The 20207-nt window shown below is 39.0% G+C and overlaps 2 protein-coding genes across 4 annotated transcripts; both read right to left on the bottom strand.

Annotated features, from left to right (window-relative positions):
- Positions 1-7541: 7541 nt before the first annotated feature.
- si:dkey-7j14.5 (uncharacterized protein LOC556563 homolog) lies at positions 7542-15102 on the bottom strand. Of its 3 annotated transcripts, XM_053494437.1 has the most exons (8): positions 14435-15102; positions 14156-14224; positions 13448-13558; positions 13091-13147; positions 12199-12315; positions 9469-9537; positions 8345-8458; positions 7542-8121 (listed from the first exon to the last, which is right to left on the bottom strand). In XM_053494437.1, exons 2-8 carry the CDS (start codon positions 14213-14215, stop codon positions 8035-8037), a joined length of 615 nt encoding a protein of 204 aa, XP_053350412.1. In that variant the 5' UTR covers positions 14216-14224; positions 14435-15102; the 3' UTR covers positions 7542-8034. The 3 variants fall into 3 exon arrangements, with proteins under 3 accessions (XP_053350412.1, XP_053350411.1, XP_053350413.1); XM_053494436.1 differs by having other exon boundaries at positions 14156-15102; XM_053494438.1 differs by lacking the exon at positions 9469-9537 and having other exon boundaries at positions 14156-15102.
- A 133-nt stretch (positions 15103-15235) lies between these two features.
- si:dkey-7j14.6 (uncharacterized protein LOC556585 homolog) lies at positions 15236-19301 on the bottom strand. Its single transcript, XM_053494435.1, has 6 exons — positions 19058-19301; positions 18438-18539; positions 17909-17965; positions 17538-17708; positions 17243-17362; positions 15236-15604 (listed from the first exon to the last, which is right to left on the bottom strand). Exons 1-6 carry the CDS (start codon positions 19232-19234, stop codon positions 15515-15517), a joined length of 717 nt encoding a protein of 238 aa, XP_053350410.1. The 5' UTR covers positions 19235-19301; the 3' UTR covers positions 15236-15514.
- Positions 19302-20207: the final 906 nt, after the last annotated feature.

Here is a 20207-nt window from a genome sequence, read left to right on the forward strand (position 1 = left end):
TTTTTCATCAGCAGCAGGTGGTTAGGTGTCAGGGGCTCCAGGTCTGTGGGATCGTCTGTAGCGGTGGTGAGGGGACGGTCATTTATTATAGCTTCCACCTCACACAGGAATGTGTGCAAGCTCTCGTCGTTTAGTGTTTGTTCTTTTAGTACAGACCTCAAGATTTTTTTAACTGACCTTATCTGCCTTTCCCATATTCCACCGAAGTGAGACCCAGCAGGAGGATTAAATATCCATTGTATCCCCTTTTGCATGAGGACGCCTTCAATTTTTGACTGATTCCACTGTTGGATAGCTTTACGCAATTCAGTCTCAGCGCCTATGAAGTTTGTTCCATTATCACTTCTCATAACTGACACCTGGCCTCTTCTGCACATGAAGCGTCGAATAGCATTTAAGCAGGAGTCTGTATCTAATGACTGCGCGACTTCAATGTGCACGGCTCTTGTTGTCAGACAAGTAAACAATACGCCATATCTTTTAACATTACTTCTACCCCGTTTGACCTCGAAGGGTCCAAAATAGTCTACCCCTACGTTAGTGAACGGTGGGTGATCTGGTGTTATTCTATCGGGTGGCAGTTCTGACATTTTTTGTTCACTATTCTTCGCTCTGATCTTTCTGCATGTCACACAACTGGACAGAAACTTTCTCACAAGGGAATTTGCTGTCGGAATCCAGTATTTCTGCCGCAATTTTGAAAGCATATAATTCCTTCCACAATGTCCGACCTGTTCGTGAGTGTTTCTTAAGATTAGGGTTGTAATGTGTGAGTCTTTGGGTATAATGACAGGGTGTTTTGCATGCTCAGGCATTGCAGACCTACCAAGACGTCCTCCTACTCTTAGCACTCCATCCTGCAGTACTGGATCTAGTTTGGAGAGACAACTGTTTCTTTTTACGGAAGCATTACCCTTTTGTAACATGGAAATTTCGTCTTTGAATTTTTGGTTTTGAACGAACTTAATGACTTCGTTTTCTGCCCTTGTTAAATCCTTAATTGTTAGAGACTTATGGTTTTCTATTATTGAGTTGTTTGCCTGTCCCTTAATCCTTCTCGTTCTCTGTTTAAGCATGTCTTTAACGCAAAGAATCCAGGCAACAGATCTTTTCAACTTATACCAGTCGGAGTGATAGTTAATCAGTTTACTCACGGCATCTGTGCTCTCTGTAGTTTTTACGAGGTTCGCTGAGGCTGAGTGTTTAATCTCAATGTCATCCTCTTTCGTCGACAGATCGTGAATGTTTTCAGGCCATTTACTCTCTGGTGTTTTAAGAAAGGGCGGACCATGGATCCAATTGTTGTTTTTCATGAATTTTTCACAGGAAACTCCTCTGGAAGCAGCGTCGGCTGGGTTTTTTAAAGTGTTGACGTACCTCCACTGCTGTGGCTTGGTTGACTCTCGTATGATGGAGATTCTGTTAGCGACAAAGGTTTTAAAGCGAAGTTTTTCATTAACAATGTACCTCAAAACAGTTGTGCTGTCGGTCCAAAACACAGAGTCCAGCAGTTCTATTTCCAGTTGGCCTTTCAGCATTTTGTCGTTGTTTACGGCGACCACTGCCGCTGTCAATTCCATTCGGGGGATAGTAGTTTGTTTCAAGGGCGCTACGCGAGAATTCCCCATCATGAATGCACAGTGTGTAAGTCCATCAGCATTTACTAACCTAATATATGAGACAACTCCATATCCCATTTCACTTGCATCTGAGAAGTGGTGAAGTTGTGCTGTATTTGTGACTCCAAAGTCAACTGGTTTTACGCATCTTGCTACACTAAACTCAGACAATTGATGCAACTCGTGTAGCCAGGCCCTCCATCTTTTTATAAATTGTTCGGGAATGTCATCGTCCCAAGCGAGTCTCTCTTTACATAACTGCTGCATTAAGATCTTAGCTGGCAGTATGACTGGTGCAAGGAAGCCTAAGGGGTCATAAATTGAACTAGTGACTGACAAGATTCCTCTTCTAGTCACAGGCCGCTCTTTTAAGCTAATCTTGAACTTGAGCGTGTCTGAATTAATACACCACAGCACCCCTAGAGCCCTCTCAACAGGGAGGACGTCTTTACTCAAATCTAAGTCCCTCATGTCTTTAATTCTCTCACCCTCAGGGATGGAAGCTAGCAACGTACGACTATTACTTGCCCACTTGGTGAGGTGAAACCCTCCACTTGCGCACAGTTTTGTGAGATTACTATATAGCGCAACTGCTTGGCTATGACTAGAGACAGACTTCAAGCAGTCGTCTACATAAAAGTTTTTAAGTACTGTGTTGACTGCCTCGGCAGATGCATTGCTGCGGTTTTCTTCTGCTGTTTTCCTAAGGGCGAAGTTAGCTACACTTGGAGATGATTTTGCACCAAACAAATGAACGACCATTTTATACTCAACCAAGTCCTGACTCACGTCTCCGTTCGGCCACCACAGGAAACGCAACAAGTCTGTGTCCTTTTCCGGAACTCTGACCTGATAGTACATGGCTTCCACATCTGCCATCATGGCAACTTCTTCTTGTCTAAAGCGTGCGAGCACCCCAATGAGTGAGTTTGTCAGGTCGGGTCCCTGCAGAAGCTCGCTATTTAATGATATTCCCTGATAGCTAGCAGCACAGTCAAAGACTACCCTTAGCTTTTTCTTTTGAGGATGGTGCACACCATGGTGAGGTATGTACCACACCTGCCCGTCTTGTCGACTTAGGTGGGGTGTGGGGACCTTGACTGCATGACCCTTCTCAAACATGTCATTCATGAAGTTTAAATACTCTTTGTGAAAGGAGAGGTTATGCTTAAACGTCCGTTTGAGGTTCAGAGCGCGCTGCATGGCTGCGCTTCGGTTATTGGGCATTTGAATAGCTGCTTTCTTAAATGGGAGACCGATGTAGAAGTGATTATCGGTAAATTGCAGGGAGTTAGTTACAGAGTCTAAAAACTGATAGTCCTCTTGTGACAACTCAGCTTTGTCATCACAGTTCCGTTCAGGAAAATCATGGTTGTACTGTTGTATCAGCATTTGTTCTACACTTTCGATGGAGACTCTGTTGACTGCAACGCTCACTTGCTCATTGTCACATGTGCCTTCCTCGACCGACTCTCGAAGAGGTCCATTTATGGTCCATCCGAGAGCAGTCTTTACTGCATATGGCCCATTGTGCCTGCTGTTAATCACTCGCCATGGTTCTAGGAGCCTGTGCTCTTTGTTACCTATGAGAATTTCAACGCCAGCATTAATGTAAGGCAGTTTTACTTCGCTGAGGTATGGCCACTTATCGATGTCGTGCTGTTGTGGAATATTTTCCACTGAGACTGGGATACTCTTTTGTGTGAACACTTTGGGGAGTTCAACAAAGGTGTTTTCTTCCAGACTGCTAACCTCTAGATCAGTAAGCACGTAGCTTTTTACTTGTTTCTTCGCGTTCAGGGTGCTTAACATGATGTCAATTTTTTTACCTTGTACGTTTAATCGCCTTGCTAGTGACTCTGTACAAAATGTAGCAGAGCTACCTGGGTCCATAAAGGCGTATACTTTTACTGTCTTGTTGCCTTTTTTGGACTTTATTTTAACAGGTACTATGGAGAGAATACAGTCATCTCCAGCCCCGACACACGCACTCGTTTCGTGACTCGCTGCAACAGGCAATGTTTGAACTGGTTCGGTTTCGTCAGCCTTTGCGATCGCTTGAGCTGTGTCTTTTGCTGCAATGTGTAGCATGCGAGGATGTTTCTTTGAGCACAACTGGCAGGTAATTTTCTTCGTGCAGTCTTTGCTTAAATGTCCTTTTACTAAACAGCCAAAGCAGAATCCATTCTTTTTTAGAAAGTCCAATTTGACCTTATATGTCTCATTGTTAAACTTGTGGCATTCGTCTAGGGTATGATCTTGCTCACAGGATGCACAAGGTTTAGTGAAGGCACTAATAACTAATGCACCACTACTCTTTACTGTGATTGAGTCTCTATGATTTTTACCAACCTGTTTTACGCCGGTCGCAAAGCTGCTGCCCCTCTTTTCTTCAGTTTTTTGCTTGAATCCTGGAGAGGATTTGCTGCTGTGTTTTTTACCACTAGTCGTTGTACCACTAGTTGAAACGTTCAGGTCTCCAAAGAGTGGGTTGGACATTACCTTTGCTTCTCGTTCTACGAATTTCATCAGCTGCACAAACTTAGCTCTTTCCTGATTGCGCTCCTCGTACTTGTATACGTGGCTTCTCCATTTTTCACGCAATTTGTATGGCAGTTTTGAGGCAACACCTCTCAAGTTGGTAGCATTGTCTAGCTCATCCATGTAGTCGATGCTTGACATGGTATTGTAACATTCTACTAGGAACAGGGAGAAGGTTTTTAGCGACTTTCCGTCCTCTGACTTTATTTCCGGCCAGTTGAGTGCCTTTTGCATCAGCGTTGTAGCGATTATTTGTCTATTTCCGAAATTGTCATGTAACAGTTTCATAGCCTCTGCGTAGCCACGATGTTCTGGCATGAGCAGGCAGCTTCTCACTAGGTTCTTAGGCTGTCCTTCAGTATACTGCTCGAGAAAGAACAGCCTATCATGATTGCTATCAGTGTTGGTTTCGATGGCGTGTTTAAAGGCTCTTACGAAGGACGTGAACTCAAGAGGGTCACCATAGAATGGAGGAACGTTGCGCGAAGGTAAGGAATGTTGCCTCTGACTCTTTGCAAACATTTCTGTAAGATCTGCCTGAATTGGCATCCTACCCTGAGGCTCCACTATGTCAGTGTTGTAAAGTGAGTGTTCGTTACCTTGGGTGGGCCGTTCCATTAAGGTGCTTGACATTATGGGTTTGGTACTCACTGGCATGCTTAAGTGGGTTGCTCGGAGGCGTGATGGCAGCTCGAGGTATTCCGTTGCCGAACTGTGGTTGCAGTGGTCGTTTTGCTCTGGTTCCGAGGGGCATGCACCACTCGTTTCGACGACCACGCTCCGTCTGGCAGGATGTTGTTTTTTGCGGTTCTGGTAAGAATTTAGTTCAGCGTCGGCCATTGCAAGCGCCGTTTCAATTTCCAGCCTTTCCTTTTGTGCCTTTAATTGTGCTTGTTTAGCCTTTAGTTGTGCTTCCTCCAGCTCCAGCGCCTGCCGATCTCTCAAAGTTGCTGCTTTAGCCAGCAAAGCTGCTCTGTTGGCTTCTGCCTTTTTTAGTCGAGCTTCGGATGCTGCTGACGTTAAGGACCTCTTGGATGCCGATGACGTTACGCTTCCTTGCCTTTGGGGGGCAGGCGTCTTACGCTCCGCCATTGACACACTGTCGTTTGGCGAGACTCCATCGTCAACTGTTTGAGACGGCTTAAAGCGGTTACTAGTGTCCGCGATCCACGACTCCACTCTTATCATGAATTCCGTGCAGCGCGTTAATCTAGGGTGATACCAGTGGTGCTGATCGGTTTCACGCTCTTCATCCTTTACGCACGATCGCACTGTTACATTACTTTCAATAAAGTCTTTTAGCAGCGCTTTATATTGGCGGCTCTTGGCCTTAACGTCATGCAAATTACAAGCATTGTCCATAAGCGCCTCTAGTTCATTGTATAATACAGTCAACTGACTCCACTTGCCTTCTCTGGCGCTCTTCAGTTCGTCGAGCACCTTCACCTGCTCAGATTCGGCGATAGCGGCGTTGTCCTCGCCGTGTGACATGGTGAAGTTTAAGGCAGGCAAGTCCTCTTCTCGCTTTCGGTTTCGGTTGATGCGCGTTTTTGAAGTCGCACGCGCGCTCTTCACAATCTTAAGTCACTTATCTTCATTTCTGCGGCGGAGCAAAGCTTTTGACTTTAATGTAGGTGCATGTTATTCACAAGTTCTGACGCGTGTCTTTAGTTACACAGTGTCACTGACGACATTAGACGTTTCGTTGATTTCTTTGTCTCTTGTTTTATTTTCAACATCAAAAACAACGGTTGTTACAGTTTCTTGCATAAATCCACTGTAGTCACGACAAGTCGCTTGCTGTGTTCTGTAGCTTCAATAGATTACAGTTACAACAACTTATTTTACTGTATTCCTTTTAGCTTACTGTCTCACGTTATCACGGTCAAAAGCTTGTGTGCTCCACACCTTTCTGTATCCTTCCGTGTCTTAACAACAACTACAACTAACGTGCGTGATAGACATGGAACTGCATAACTGTGGGATGATGTCACAGAACAACCCATGAAGTGATGTCACAATACAAATTATATTTATGATACTTAATGCTTAATGCTTAACTACTAAACTGAAATAAGATAAACATAACAACAAATCACAAGAATAAAATATGGCCCTTACATTGTTGTATGATCTGTTAACTGGGTGATTACAATGTTAACATTACAATTTCTACCTTTGGGATTAATAAAGTAATCAATCAGTCAATTAGTCTATCTATCTATCAATCTATCTATCTATCTATCTATCTATCTATCTATCTATCTGTCTGTCTGTCTGTCATACTGCATTCATTATTTAAAAACCCCAGCAAAAAATAAAAAAATGATGCACCAATGAATGATTTACACATTATGTCTCTCAGATGTTTTGTATTGCAGCTGATCTGATGTGCATTGCCCTATTATGACAGTAAATGTGTTTTTGATTATTTGTTGCAAGGAGAAACAGTGTTTCTCTTAAATTATTACATTTTGCCTGAACTATTTCTTTAATATAGGCTATGTGAAGGTGCATCATTAAGCAAACTCCCATTGTTTTCTCGAAGGCCTCTAGGGTACTAATTTGACATTTGACATTACTGTTATCTGCTTTTTAAAAATAAAACAATGATCCATAATACAATTGTAGGTATATATAGTGAATATTTATTTTACTTCGTGGGTGTAACATTTTTCTTCATTTTGTTTTTTATGCAGAAAGTTCCCATTGTTTTTTGTCTGGCAAATCAGGTTTATTTTAAACATCAATCATCCATAAACACGCATGAAACTGTCTATGATTTTTCATTACAACATATAAAGAAGTCGGAGAATACAGGCAAAATGTAAATCTGACATGCTGTTGTAAAGGCAATGACACACTGACACAAACAGCACTGTGAACTGGTAATATGCTTCCACAAGAGGAGATTACACCGGCTGAGCCCTTGAGTGAGGCTTCAACCTCTTACTCTTTGTTGTTAGTGTCCATTAATTTTGGTCACAAGTGGTGGCACTTACAGAGTTGGCAGTCATCATAGCTTTCCTGAAGTATCAGTAAATATAAAACAGGATGACAAAAAAGCCAAGCAATGCCAATCATTCGTTAACATTTAGATGATCTGACACAATTCTCCCTTATTAGAAACATCCTTAATTTAGACACTGGGCAATATTTATCAAGTTTTCATTCTTTTGTAAAGTCTGTCAATTATAGGTGACATATAAATGCAAATATCCTTACAAATGCACTGCCTTTGCTAGTGTTCGATACATATTTATAGTGTATAATCTTAAGGTTTTCCTTTGATTTGGACAGATAAATTCCTTGGCAAATATTTTTGGACCCAGTTTTTTAGAGGGAAAACTTAATAAATGTTGTTCAGTGTTTTTATCATTGCTAGCCTTAAATTAGACTGATGTTTCATGCAAATGATGTTCTACAGCACCCCAGCACAGACTTGCATTAATAATACTCTATATAATACATCTTCTTTCATATATCTCTTTCTGTGTTATTATAGCAGTTATCGTCTAGTACGAACATGGATTATGCAAATAATAATTGCTTCTTTACATTCTTATTTGTACTACCTACGTTTCTTAACAAGTTCATTACTGATACTACATAAGCAATTTCATGCAAACAAACTTGTTTATTAGTGCATAATAAATGACGCCCTAGCAACTATTTAGCCATCAAAATTCATTGCAGAGTGAGAAAACAGCCAAATAACAGGCGCTAAGAACAATTTTACAAATTATTTACATTGTCACGAAAGTTTTTTTTTTTTTTTAACTGTGTGGTGTAGAAGTGAAACAGATGTTTCATTTAATTGGTATGAAACTGTGCTAATGTCATGGATCTTGTACTGTGAGTGTGTTTTGCTCCGTCAGTTCCCATTACGCACATTAGTCCTGGCCTGTCCTCCAGCTCCATACTGTGTGTTTGCAGTGGAGTTAGGAATAGGTGTCATCTCCTAAAGGCAAATGGTGGGGGGGGGAAATGCAACAAAACAAATACAATAGCTCTACCAAGATACTGTAAATGATATCAACATTTAATTACAATAGCACATTGAGATCATACCTAATCATAAAATATGGTAATTCACCCAAAAGTTATATTTTTAACAGATTATTTGCGTTGTTATTTTGTATAAGGCAGCTATAACAACTTATTTATATGAAATGACATCTTACCTTAATAGCACTAACAGACAGGGCATACACTCCGAAAAGTGCCACAACCAAACCGATAATGCACACCAATACCAAAGAGCCAATCAAGGTGCCCAAAATGCCATTCACCAGAAACTGCAAAAAGATTAGGGAAAAATGTAAGCGAACATGATATAAAAAATAGCACATTAGTTACAAAATCTAAAAAAAAAATATATGTAAGAAACGTAAACACAATTTTACTCTTTAATGAAGACACATACACCAACTGAGCACTTTATTAGGAACACTATACTGATTCTGTGTAGGGCATCTTCAATTCTTCATGGCAGGAATTCCACAAGACATTGAAAACATTCCTGTGAGATTCTGATCAATGTGGACATCACACAGAGGTCCACTTTTATGCTTAGCATCTCATGTTCTACAACATCCAAAAGGTGGTCTATTGGATTTATATGACCTTGTTATGCTCATGAAGCCACTTTGAGATAACCTTTGCTTGTTACATGGTGCACTATCATTGTAAAATGAGCCATTAGAAAATTGGCTGGCCATTAAAGGAGGCACTATTACATTACCATCCTGAGCCTTGACAGATCTGTGTGGTTTACCAGGAATTAAAGTTCATCAAATAAAGCTGCATTTTTCCAGTAAAGGTTCTATGCCGTCTTCTGATGTTGTAGCAGAGTAGACCAACAATAATTATTCTACAGTTAAAATCACTGAGATCACCATTCTGATAACTGATGTGAACATTACCTGAAATCTCTCTCTTCATGTCTGCATGATTTTATGCACTGCAGCTACACAATTGGCTGATTAGAAAATTGCATAAATGTGTAGTGGTACGTGTTTCTTATAAAGTGTTCTGTTAGTGTATAAAAAACTCTTCAGTGTTCGATGCTCAAAGGCAACATTGGAAAATGTTATACTTCAGGTAAATAAATAAATTGATAAACTTGTTACTGGCACAGTGGCAAATTTAAAGTGACAGTTATAAAAATTTTTTAAAAAAAACCTCTTATGGTCTCACAAACCTTTAAAACAAATGCCAAGAATCCTAATGGAATTCATAGGCAAAAATACTGTACTGTACAATCTGACCAATGGTGCATATAAAAAAATCACAGAATGTAACTCACCTCCTTATGCCCCCCTTTATCTCCTTCTCCACAGCAAGCCCACACTGAATGGAGTGGGTCACAACACCACTGAAACGAGCAGGGTAGAGCCTAGAGTCACACCTTCCGCACAGGTGATACACACCTTTTTAGATATCCTTCATCTATTTATGTAGTTTGGAATTTGGTTCATCCAACTGGGAATGTCCTTACATTCTAATGAATTCTTTTTCTTTTTATTATATACTGAATGCATTATACACTGCACAGACAAGAAAGAAAAGTCACCACCAGGATTGAACTAAGCATCCAGGTAAGAGACTTCCATGGGATAATTACTGCAGTCCAATGGTTCAGGTGGCAACAAATTATCTACCCCTGATGCAGTGAGGAGCTTCTGGTTTGTTAAACAACCATGTCAGAACTAATTGTTTTAGAAGGGTCAAATTACTGGACTGCAAAGAAAACTTGATAAGGAAAATTTTATTGTTGTAATCAGAGATTAGTTAAATGTTTGGTGAAATCAAATCATAAAAAACAACAACAGTAGAACTCACGGCTATGTTTAATAGTAAAAGTAAGAGCATTTCCACACACAATATGAAGAGGATTGGTACTAAAGAGCTGTGTAAAATTAAGAAGAGGCTAATCAAAAAGAAGAGGCTAACCAAAATACAGGCTTCAATTTGCTAGGGAGCATAAAGAATGGACTGTGAAGCATTGGTCCAAACTGACCCTGTTCCAGAGTGATTCCGTCATGCCTAGATGGAATGCCCCCAAGCCTGTGGGGGCAGTGTTATGATCTGGAACTGCTTCTGCTGGTCAGGTCTAGGTTCAGCAACGTTATATTCCCCCCAAAAAAGATCATCTGCCTACCTGAATACACTGAATGACCGGGTTTTTCCATAAATGTTTTTCTTCCTTCCCTGATGGCATGGGCATGTTCCAAGATAACAATGACAGGATTCTTCTGGCTCAAAACATGAAAGAGTGGTTTAGGGAGCATGTGGTATTTATTTTCACGTGAATTGGCCACCACAGAGTAAAGATAAAACCCCATTGAGAATTTTGGGATGTGCTGAAGAAGACTTTACGCAGATTCTCTCTCCAATTCTCTTATCACCAAAACAAGATCTTAAATAGAGACTAATGTGACTCTGGATGGAAATAAATGTTTTGACATTGCATAAGCTTATATAAATGATGCCATGGCGAATGCATGCCGTGTTACTTTCTTTGGTCAGTATATCTAGCAGGACATACTGTATATACCATGAACTTACTAACTGTAAGTATATATACACGTAATATATATACTGCCCGGTCAAAAAAGTCACACACACTAATATTTCATTGGCTTTTGCTTTGATTACGGCTTCGGCATTTATTCGATGTCACAACAATTATTTCAGTCAAGAGTTAGATTAATTTCTCTCCAAGGTTTTATTTTCATTCAGATCTGCGTAAAGCCTTTTTCAGCACGTCCCAAATATTCACAATGGCGTTAAGGTCTGGACTGTGTGGTGAAATTCATGTGTGAAAAAGATGTCTCATTCTCCCAGAACCACTCTTACAGTATAGGCATATAAAAGCCTTTTTTTCTGATTATCCTCACTGATAAGTGGTTTTCTTAAGACTACACAGCTATTTACGTAGTCCCAATCCATTGAGTTCATTTCACATTATGTGTATGGAATTGCACCTACTTTCACTATTAAACAGTTATGAGTTCTACTGTTAATTTTTTTATTATTAGACTTCACTAAGCCATTCAGTGAGTGTGTGTATGTCTATGTGTGTGAGCCCTGCGATGGATTGTCCAGGGTGTACCCTGCCTTGTGCCTTAAGTCTCCTGGGATAGGCTCCAGGTCCCGTGACCCTGAATACAGGACAAAGTGGTGTAGATGCTGAGTGAGTGAGTGAGTGAGTGAGTAAGTGAGTGACTGAGTGACTGAGTGAGTAAGTGACTGAGTAAGCCATTAAGTGATTTCCCACCACGCTTATTCAGGATATTATTCCAACCGCATTTCTTCCTCACAGATAATGCTTCCCCACTATCCTTACAGGTTTAAATAATGCGTTTTACAGTTCCTAACCAGTTTTAGTAGTTTCAATAATCTCCTTAGCTGTTTTCTTTGCTTGATGCTGGACAATAATTTGACCCTTCTGAAACAGAGTAACATCTTTGCCACAACCACAGTATATGTCTTCTGACATGGTTAAGAAATGAGAAGCTCCTGACTGCATGAGTTTTCACTGCAACCATATTAATCACTGCAGTAATTATCTAATGGAAGTCTCTTACCTATTTGATTAGTTAAATCCAGGTGGTAATGTACCAAATCATTTTTTTTTATGGCAGTTTATATACGTGACATTAAACATGATCAAGAAGATAATGCAATTAATTAATTTATTTAAATATTCATGCTTCACAGATTAGGGCTGACAAAACAAAATAAAACAAAAACTACTGATTATATATTTTGGTATGAAGTGACAGTACATTCATAAATATGAGGAAGTATAACATTTTCCAATGTGAGCATCACACATTTGAATATACTGGAAAGTTACTGTTTATAAATAAATGCATGTATATAACTCCAACAGAGCAAAGTCCATGACATGAACATATTTTTTAAAATAATTCTTAGGTGATTTTGCAGTTTTTGATGTTTACTTGCCATTAGCATATTGAATTATGGGAAGAGATTAAGCTTTGTGATATTGCAAATATCTTTTATTTACCTCAGTGTCTCTGTAATAGTAGGATTCCCCACGAAAGGGTACATGTCGGGCTATGAGACCGAATCCGACAATATCAAATGCTGCGGTTAGCAACTGCAAAACAATGGTCGTACCAACCTGTCAAAACGGAAAAAAAAAATATATATAAAAATGTAAAAGTTTCTGTATACAAAAATGCAAATCTACTTGTAAATTTTAGTTGTCCTCTGCTCTATACTGCAGTGTCGAGTACAAAAGAGTCCAGAGTGAATGACACTGGACACATTCCCAGAAGGAAGAGACTGAGCAGCAGAGTGTCAAATGCGTTGTACACAGATAGTATTGATACTGGCATAAACTGGTAGGATCAGATTACAAGAATATGTAACAAACATAAAAAGTAAAAAGGTACAGAGATCATAAAGCAATTTAAGTAACAGCAGATATTATACATTGTGATTGCTATAAAGCTATGAGAGCAATACAACAATATATCTGCCTTTTTGCCGAACTGTTATATTGAAGTGAATTAAGGAAAGTGCAGTAAAAGATGAACCTTTAAGCAGAGAAAATCTTACTGAACGCATTACTGCATTTAAGTGGCATTTCAGTCACAGTGCTCAAAGTGGCATTTCAGTCACAGTGCTCAAACTTCTAATCATCATCATCATCATCACAACATTGATGTGAAATAATGGAAAAATACTAATTTAATCTTTGGTCAAAATAAAAAGATAAAACAGATGTGAACAAACAGGATTTCATGTATCAGTCAGCACTGGGTGCTGTCCAAGGGGCAAGATTGCACTTGCGTGACATTTTCTAAAATTAAAGTGCTTAACAGATTTTACATATGTATTATGGTAATTATATGACGAATTCCTTTTACATTAGGGGATACAAAAAATTATACCAGACATTTAGATGGTCTCCTCCCAGCATGCACCAAGACAATTCCGGTGATAATTAGCTGCAAGGAAGAGCAATACAGGACACTGTATCACTTCAGTAAATCGAGCAAAGACAACAAAATTGTTTAATAACCCTAAATATTAGGGTCATATAAAAATAGATAAGCTTTATGCAAATGTACGGTTTAAGTAGCTGTAGAAACACAATTTCCGGTCCTATGACAATGTGTTACGACAAAGTGTTAACAGATCAATCTACATTTTTAGTTATTTTGTCATTATCACAACACATCTATGTTGTAGTGAACAAGAATTCATTTTATAATGAGTTGATAAGTTAATAAGAGGCTAGGCCTTACTTGAGCACCATTCAGGATGAGGATGATGACTTCCCTCTGGATGTGATAATGCAGTTTATACACAATCGTGCTCAGGATGACGGCCAACAAGCCGATGATGATCTGTACTGCCTTTTAAACAGACATTTCAGCATATACACCAGTATGTTATGAGGATTTGGTTCAACTGCAGTACAATTACAAAAAAAAAAAATATGAATTTCAATACTATTTGATATATCATGTGTGTATATATATATATATATATTTATGTCCTGTGTTATGCAGATATATGCAAAACATATAAGATGCCTATTAAAGGTCATTATAGGTATTTCCTGCAACTATATGCAGTTGTCAGGTATATAAATTGTCAGTGGGCTGCAAAACATTGTAATAACATGTGCAGTCCATGCACTCTAAATGTGCATTATGGCTGATGGATCTGATCCAAAACACTGCTGCATCTCTGCTCGCGTGTGTGTTTATGTGCGTGAGTGAGAGAGAGAGAGAGAGAGAGAGAGAGAGTTTGTTGATATGGGCGTTTCCTTGTGTAGTCAGTGGTAATTCAATCACAGACGTACATTTTGACACACAATCAGATGCACAAGCTTCACTCCTTAATATTTAGGTCACTGGACGTGTGGCAGCCGTTATTCATGCCGTACAGACTATTTTCCAGCAGAATCTAATATCCTTCTATCAGTGGGGGAAAAAAGCCCGACTCACCCCGAGGGTTTTGGGCTCGCTGCTCTTGAACGCCTTAATCTGAGACGGGTACAGCGACATGATGGTGCTCTGTGTGTGAGCCGAACACAGGCAGCAGCACGACATTGATCCGCACAGCACACACACACACACACACACACACAGAGAGAGAGAGACAGACAGAGCATCCTGATTTGGGACTGATCCGCATCACACACACGCAGAAGTTAAACCTACTGCAGTCATCCTGCTAATCAAAACTCACCGATTCTGCATGCACACAGTTCCCACAAACCTTACCTTCAACTGTGCAGATGCGGTGTTGGAAAAAAGAAAACCCGAGTAGGAGTCCAAACCTCTGCAGCACTCCTAACGTGAAAGAGACGAGTCAATCCGGACACAGCCGAACCAGGGCGAGCTCACTACAGTACCTTCCTCTAGAGCTGGGCTTCTAAAAGCCTGGTATGAATTATGAATAATGTAAACACTTCTTCTAGGGGCTTCAGAGCCCAGCTGATAATCTGGTGTGGCAAACTGCAGCAAGGTCCACTGCTGTAGTGTATTTACACTAGTGTGCTACGTCGTGGGTGTGGGAGGAGAAGGAGAAGTACTGTATTAGGATGTTAAAGAGCCAACACAGCCTGGTTCACTAAATGCGGACACAGCAAGTGAGCAAAGGTGTTGCCTCATCCCACTATTATGCTGTTTAAAAAAAAAAAGGAGCACATTTACAACAAAGTGCTAGACATTATTAAATATTTTGGTCCATTCTGCACATCAGGAGATGATATTCCCAACCCTGGTGATATACAGTATCTGTTTCAGTTACTTAAGGGGCTGTGTTGATGCCTGATTGTCATTCATACACTACAGGCAATTTGTGAATGCCATTTAGTCTAACCTGCATGTCTCTGGATACCCACCAAGCGTGGGGAGAACATGCAAAGTGCACGCACACAGACCCAAAGATGGGAATCGAACCCCAACCCTAGAGGTGCAAGGCGACAATGCTAACCACTAAGCCAGTGTGCCGCCATGGACACTGTTTCACAAATATATTTCAAAAACATCTCACTAAATCATACAATGGTAAGGAAGGTGTACATGTAAAGCACTTTAGAATTTATTGTAGAATTTATTGAACAGAGATGCAAATTTACAGCAGGCAGTTTTAAAGGTTAGATCAATTTGTGCAAAGGTGCAATGTCAAAAGCAAAATACATGAAAAATTAGTGTGATATCAGTTAATCATACACTGGTGTCCAATAAGGTGCAAGTACTCCATTAAATATGAGATACAATACCAAAACCAACAGTGTCACTTGGAACACTGGACACCACTGGTCTAAACCATGAGGTGCTTTCATAGGATGGGTTTACTCAGGGCTCATAAGCTGAAGGTGAAGCCACTTCACTGTTTAGCAAAGCTTCCTGGCTCCTAAATTCCTCGTCCTGGACCATCACCATGGCCTGCAATCAAAACAACACTTACAGTATGTGGCATGCATGTCAACAATGTATTTCTATGACATGGTAGAGAGGAAATGATTATTGCTTGGATAAAGCACTTTCACTAACACTGACACATGTAAATTAACTACACTGTATTAACACAACCTCATGAAATCATTAAACCAAAATTTAAGCCGCAAAGGAGGATTACTATCAATATGTAAACTGATCTCGTGTGTGTGTTGGGGTAATGTATATCCCTGGATGCTTAACGCTTTGTGCAGCTTATTTATAAAGGACAAATAAAAACAAGCAATCTGCTGAATTAAAATCATTCCACCTATTGCTTTCGACTTTTATATAGTCATATGGACTTTTCCTCAATTCAAACTTTTTTTTTGCGTCAGATAATTAACCTTTTGGATTACTGAAGCAGCATGTACATCAACTGCTAGCTTTTGCTACACATAGTCAAATGACAGCATGGTAAACACATACATAAATACTTTTGTAAATGACAGTATGGTAAACACATACTTAAATACTTTTTTAAAAAGTAAATCGGTAAAAATAATTTATGTTTCTTTTAGACGTTTAAGAAAAAAATGTATGACGTTAAATAACTAATAACTTCCAAACTGAGTGAATTGCTTTTTGGAAATTATAAATTCTTCCTATATGCTTATAGGAAATTATACATTCATAGTGCATAATCTTGACGGCAGTGAACATAACTGAAATTAGGCTTTTTTTAATGTTTCTTTCAATATGGTTTATGGAAAGAGGAAAAGTGTGGCTTTTATTATATGAAAAGCAGCAGTACAATGCAGTCATAAAACGTGCTGCACACATATCTCCAAATCAGGATATTGATGATATAAATGTATGTTGCACTATATACTATTTTAACCCAAAAATTTAAAAATGTTGATGCATTAAAATGGTATCAAGTATCAGCTTTATTGACACTGATTTTTTTTTTTTATCTAAGTAACATATAGTACATATTTAGCCAGTTAGTTAACTGCTATAAACTATTATGCATTCATCATCTTGCATCAACAAGAGTGGGATTTTAGTTTCTGAAAATTTGCATTAACATTTTCTGAGCAATTTGCATTACAATACTCAAAATTGACATTGACTGGACAATCATGGACACATTCATGCAATACACATTTATATATCTGACCATTGCACAAGTCACTTTTCATGCATATTTGCACAGCCATTGCCACTTTAAAATTTTTATATATACTTTTTTTCTTCCTTCCCCCCCATATTCCTATATTTCTATATTTTGTAATATTTTTATTATGCCCTTATTTGTACAGTTTATTTTACTAGTTAAATTTATTTTCTTTCGTATTTCTTTTTTTTTATATTTATTCTTTATATATAGTTTTTTATTTTCTTTTTAAGGTCACTGGCGGTAGTACAAGCATTTCACTGCATATCGTACTGTGTATGACTGTGTATGTGACAAATAAAATTTGAATTTGAAATGTATCCTAACTATATTCCTGTTTATCAGTGCCTTGCTAAGTATGCTTAGAACACATATTTTGTATGAGAGGCGAGAGAGGCGAACTGCTGAATGACGGAAGAAGTAAGATATACAGCCAGTTAGCCTTCTTCTTCTTCTGAAAGGCTTACCAGTTTGGTCCCAGAGGCTTGTATGTTGGCCTTACAGGAAAAGACAATAGTCGTCATGCACACGCACACCTCCAGCACAGACAAAACCAATAGTATGCCATTTATTCCATTTATTAGGACCTGAACAAGGTAAGGATAAAACAGGAATGAAAATAACTATAAGTCAATCCAAACAAACTTATATACCGTTAGATGTATGGTTGGGTTGTAAACAATATAGCATCATTTAGTCATATTTAAACACAGGTAAATATTTTTTTAGGGAAAAAAGAACAGTGTCACTCAGAATACGTACCTGCAGAGTTTTATTTACAAATGTGCAGTTAAAAAAGTCGTAGTTGTTGATTTCCTGATCTTTGTGACAAGGACTCAATTTAAGTTTTACGGTAAATGCAAAGCAGAAGTAGCAGATGCCAGACATGGCCAGCAGAGCACTGATGGTGTTCAGGGCAACTGTGCTTATGATCTAACAAAAGACAACATATTAGACAGACAGAACCCCATCTTTTATTCAGAACTAACGAAACATGATATTTAGATTTCAAACACATAAATAAGTTTGTATATGTAGTTTACAATAAAATGGCACAAAGATCACACATTTCTGGAAGAAATCTGCTGCAATGCGATTGATGCTTGTTGAATTCTGTCACATGGATTACTTACCATACGAGAACTGGTTCCCTTGTGTGCACACAAGGTTATAGATCCAGAGAAGACAAACTAGAAAATAATAGTAAAAAGTTTATATTGTACAGTAGTTTTTGGCCTAATATCAGCTGATAGCCAATCTTATAATCATCCATTTACTCAATGACACATCTCTATACTGCATTATCCAGTATACAGGGTGCTGGGGCGTCCGAAGCCTATTCCAGGAGACTTAGAGCACAAGCCGTGGTGCCTCCATGGATGGGGTGCCAATCCATCACAGGGCACGCACATATACACACACACACACACACACACTCATTCACACACTATGTGCAATTTGGGAACACCAATTAGCCCAATCTATTAATTAATCCAAACAAACAACACAAATAATGAAGTAACTGACTTCTAATATGGTTTCTGTGTTTTGTAGACATATTACAGAATAATACAAACTGTTCCATTAGTTTTTTATTTTACACAGGCTTTCAGCAGTTGTGTCTATTTTGTCAGTTGTGAAGCTGAAGCTGGTAATACTCACTGATACTCCAAGGCCCAAAGGGATTTCACCATACAGAGTTTGTGTGAACCAGGTAACTGCTCCCACAGCTATCATTACAATCCCAATCAAGATCTGCACAGTCTAACAAAGGTCAAAACCGAAATCAATCAACACAGATCATTAAAAAGTATACTCAAGAGGGTTATTTATCACTTATTCTCTATCAGCCACACCTTTAGCATACACTGCCATATCTTGTAATAACATTTTTGATTAAACTTTAAAAGCAATGGATTTAAGTTTAATACTCTAAAATTATAAAATGATTAAGAAATAGCTATAACTGAACTGAGAAATGTGAGAACTGAAAAAAGAAACATCCACATCATCCTATTTTACCTACTGTAGGTTACTTGGTGTACCAATTGTACAGATATGTATTGGCAAATTTAGGCTTAACACAAAAAAAGGATATAATACCCTCCTTTTGAACCCTTTTGACTGAATGTGCATGTTTGATTACACAGACAAAAATTATTTTTTTCCCGTCAGTAACAATTTTAAGTCTACTAGCTTTTGTGTATAAAAAAAGAGTCTGGTGTTATTTTATGACTAAGTATAAAAGGAATTATTTCAGTGGTTGGGATGGCTATTCTTACCCCTAATGCAACAGGCTCTCCCTTCAGGAACATCCTGGTCATGTACGGTACTTCAGGGACTTTAGTCTTGTACTCTTTTTTCTCACTAGGACACTGGACAGCCTCTGAACCCACCAGAGGGATGATTGGGGTTAACACTCTGACTCCATTGGCATCGGTGGTCAATGAGGTGGCCATTTTTCAAAAATATAGCCCCAAAAACAATTAGTGTCTGAAAAGCAAAGATGTTCATAAAGCATGCTTCCAAAATCTACTGACTGAGTGTTTTTAGATTTTAAAAGATATATACCCAGTAGAAACTAATTTACATATACATTTGAGAGATGTGATTGTGATTTAATTTCCCATTGGTCAGCAGATCACTGGCTACAGGGCATTGTACTTTTTACTGTTTGCTTCATTCCCTTATTTGGCATTTCACAAATAAAAACTCACATTCAACTAATCTACTTAATAGCGGTGTGAAAAAAAAATTTATGGGTGTTTTTTAAAGTTTGACATATGTTGTATTCAGCATAAAACAGAATTGCTTATCCTATAGAGGGTCACAGGGGGCATGGAGCCTATCCCAGCATGTGGCAGGGTATGTCCTGGACAGGGTGCCAAGCCATCACAGGGCATGCATGCACACACACACACACACACTAAAATTTAAGTTACCTTTTTAGTTGTTTTCTTTGCATGACAAAGTCCAATAGTTTTTCAAGCACATTAACATGTTTTTCATGAACACCAGATACATTTTCATGCATAGATGTTCAGGAAATGAAAAGTTGCTCACTGCAGCAATTTAAATAATCATTTCATCTGAAACTCGTTGCGCCGCAGAGACTTATTGGTTAGCACTGTGGCCTCGCACCTCCAGGGTCAAGGGTTCGATTCCCATCTCATGTCTGAGTGTGTGAAGTTTGCATGTTCTCCTGTGCTTAGTGGGTCTCCTCTGGGTACTCCAGTTTCCTCCCACAGTCCAAAGACATACAGATTAGGTTAATTGTGTGCATGTGTGTGCCCTGTGATAGAAGGACACGGTATCCAGGGTGTACTGTGTCTCGTGGCCTACAGTAAGTGTCCTGGGACAGGCTTTGAGCCCTGCGTCCCTGTACAGCAAAAGTGGCATAGAAGTGGAATAGATGAAACTTATAAATCACTG

This window comes from Clarias gariepinus, chromosome 4, assembly GCF_024256425.1.
Source record: "Clarias gariepinus isolate MV-2021 ecotype Netherlands chromosome 4, CGAR_prim_01v2, whole genome shotgun sequence".
NCBI lineage: Eukaryota > Metazoa > Chordata > Actinopteri > Siluriformes > Clariidae > Clarias > Clarias gariepinus.

What these genes read in the sequence shown, in the direction of transcription:
- si:dkey-7j14.6 (XM_053494435.1), bottom strand. Translation starts at nt 19,234, where the DNA reads ATGGCCACCTCATTGACCACCGATGCCAATGGAGTCAGAGTGTTAACC. An exon ending in CTTTGGGCCTTGGAGTATCA is followed by an intron (nt 17,966 to 18,437) that starts GTGAGTATTACC and finishes ATTATTTTCTAG; the next exon opens with TTTGTCTTCTCTGGATCTAT. An exon ending in AAGCCTCTGGGACCAAACTG is followed by an intron (nt 15,605 to 17,242) that starts GTAAGCCTTTCA and finishes TTTTGATTGCAG; the next exon opens with GCCATGGTGATGGTCCAGGA.
- si:dkey-7j14.5 (XM_053494436.1), bottom strand. Translation starts at nt 14,260, where the DNA reads ATGTCGTGCTGCTGCCTGTGTTCGGCTCACACACAGAGCACCATCATG. An exon ending in GGAGACCATCTAAATGTCTG is followed by an intron (nt 12,316 to 13,090) that starts GTATAATTTTTT and finishes CCGTTTTGACAG; the next exon opens with GTTGGTACGACCATTGTTTT. An exon ending in ATAAAGGGGGGCATAAGGAG is followed by an intron (nt 8,459 to 9,468) that starts GTGAGTTACATT and finishes ATCTTTTTGCAG; the next exon opens with TTTCTGGTGAATGGCATTTT.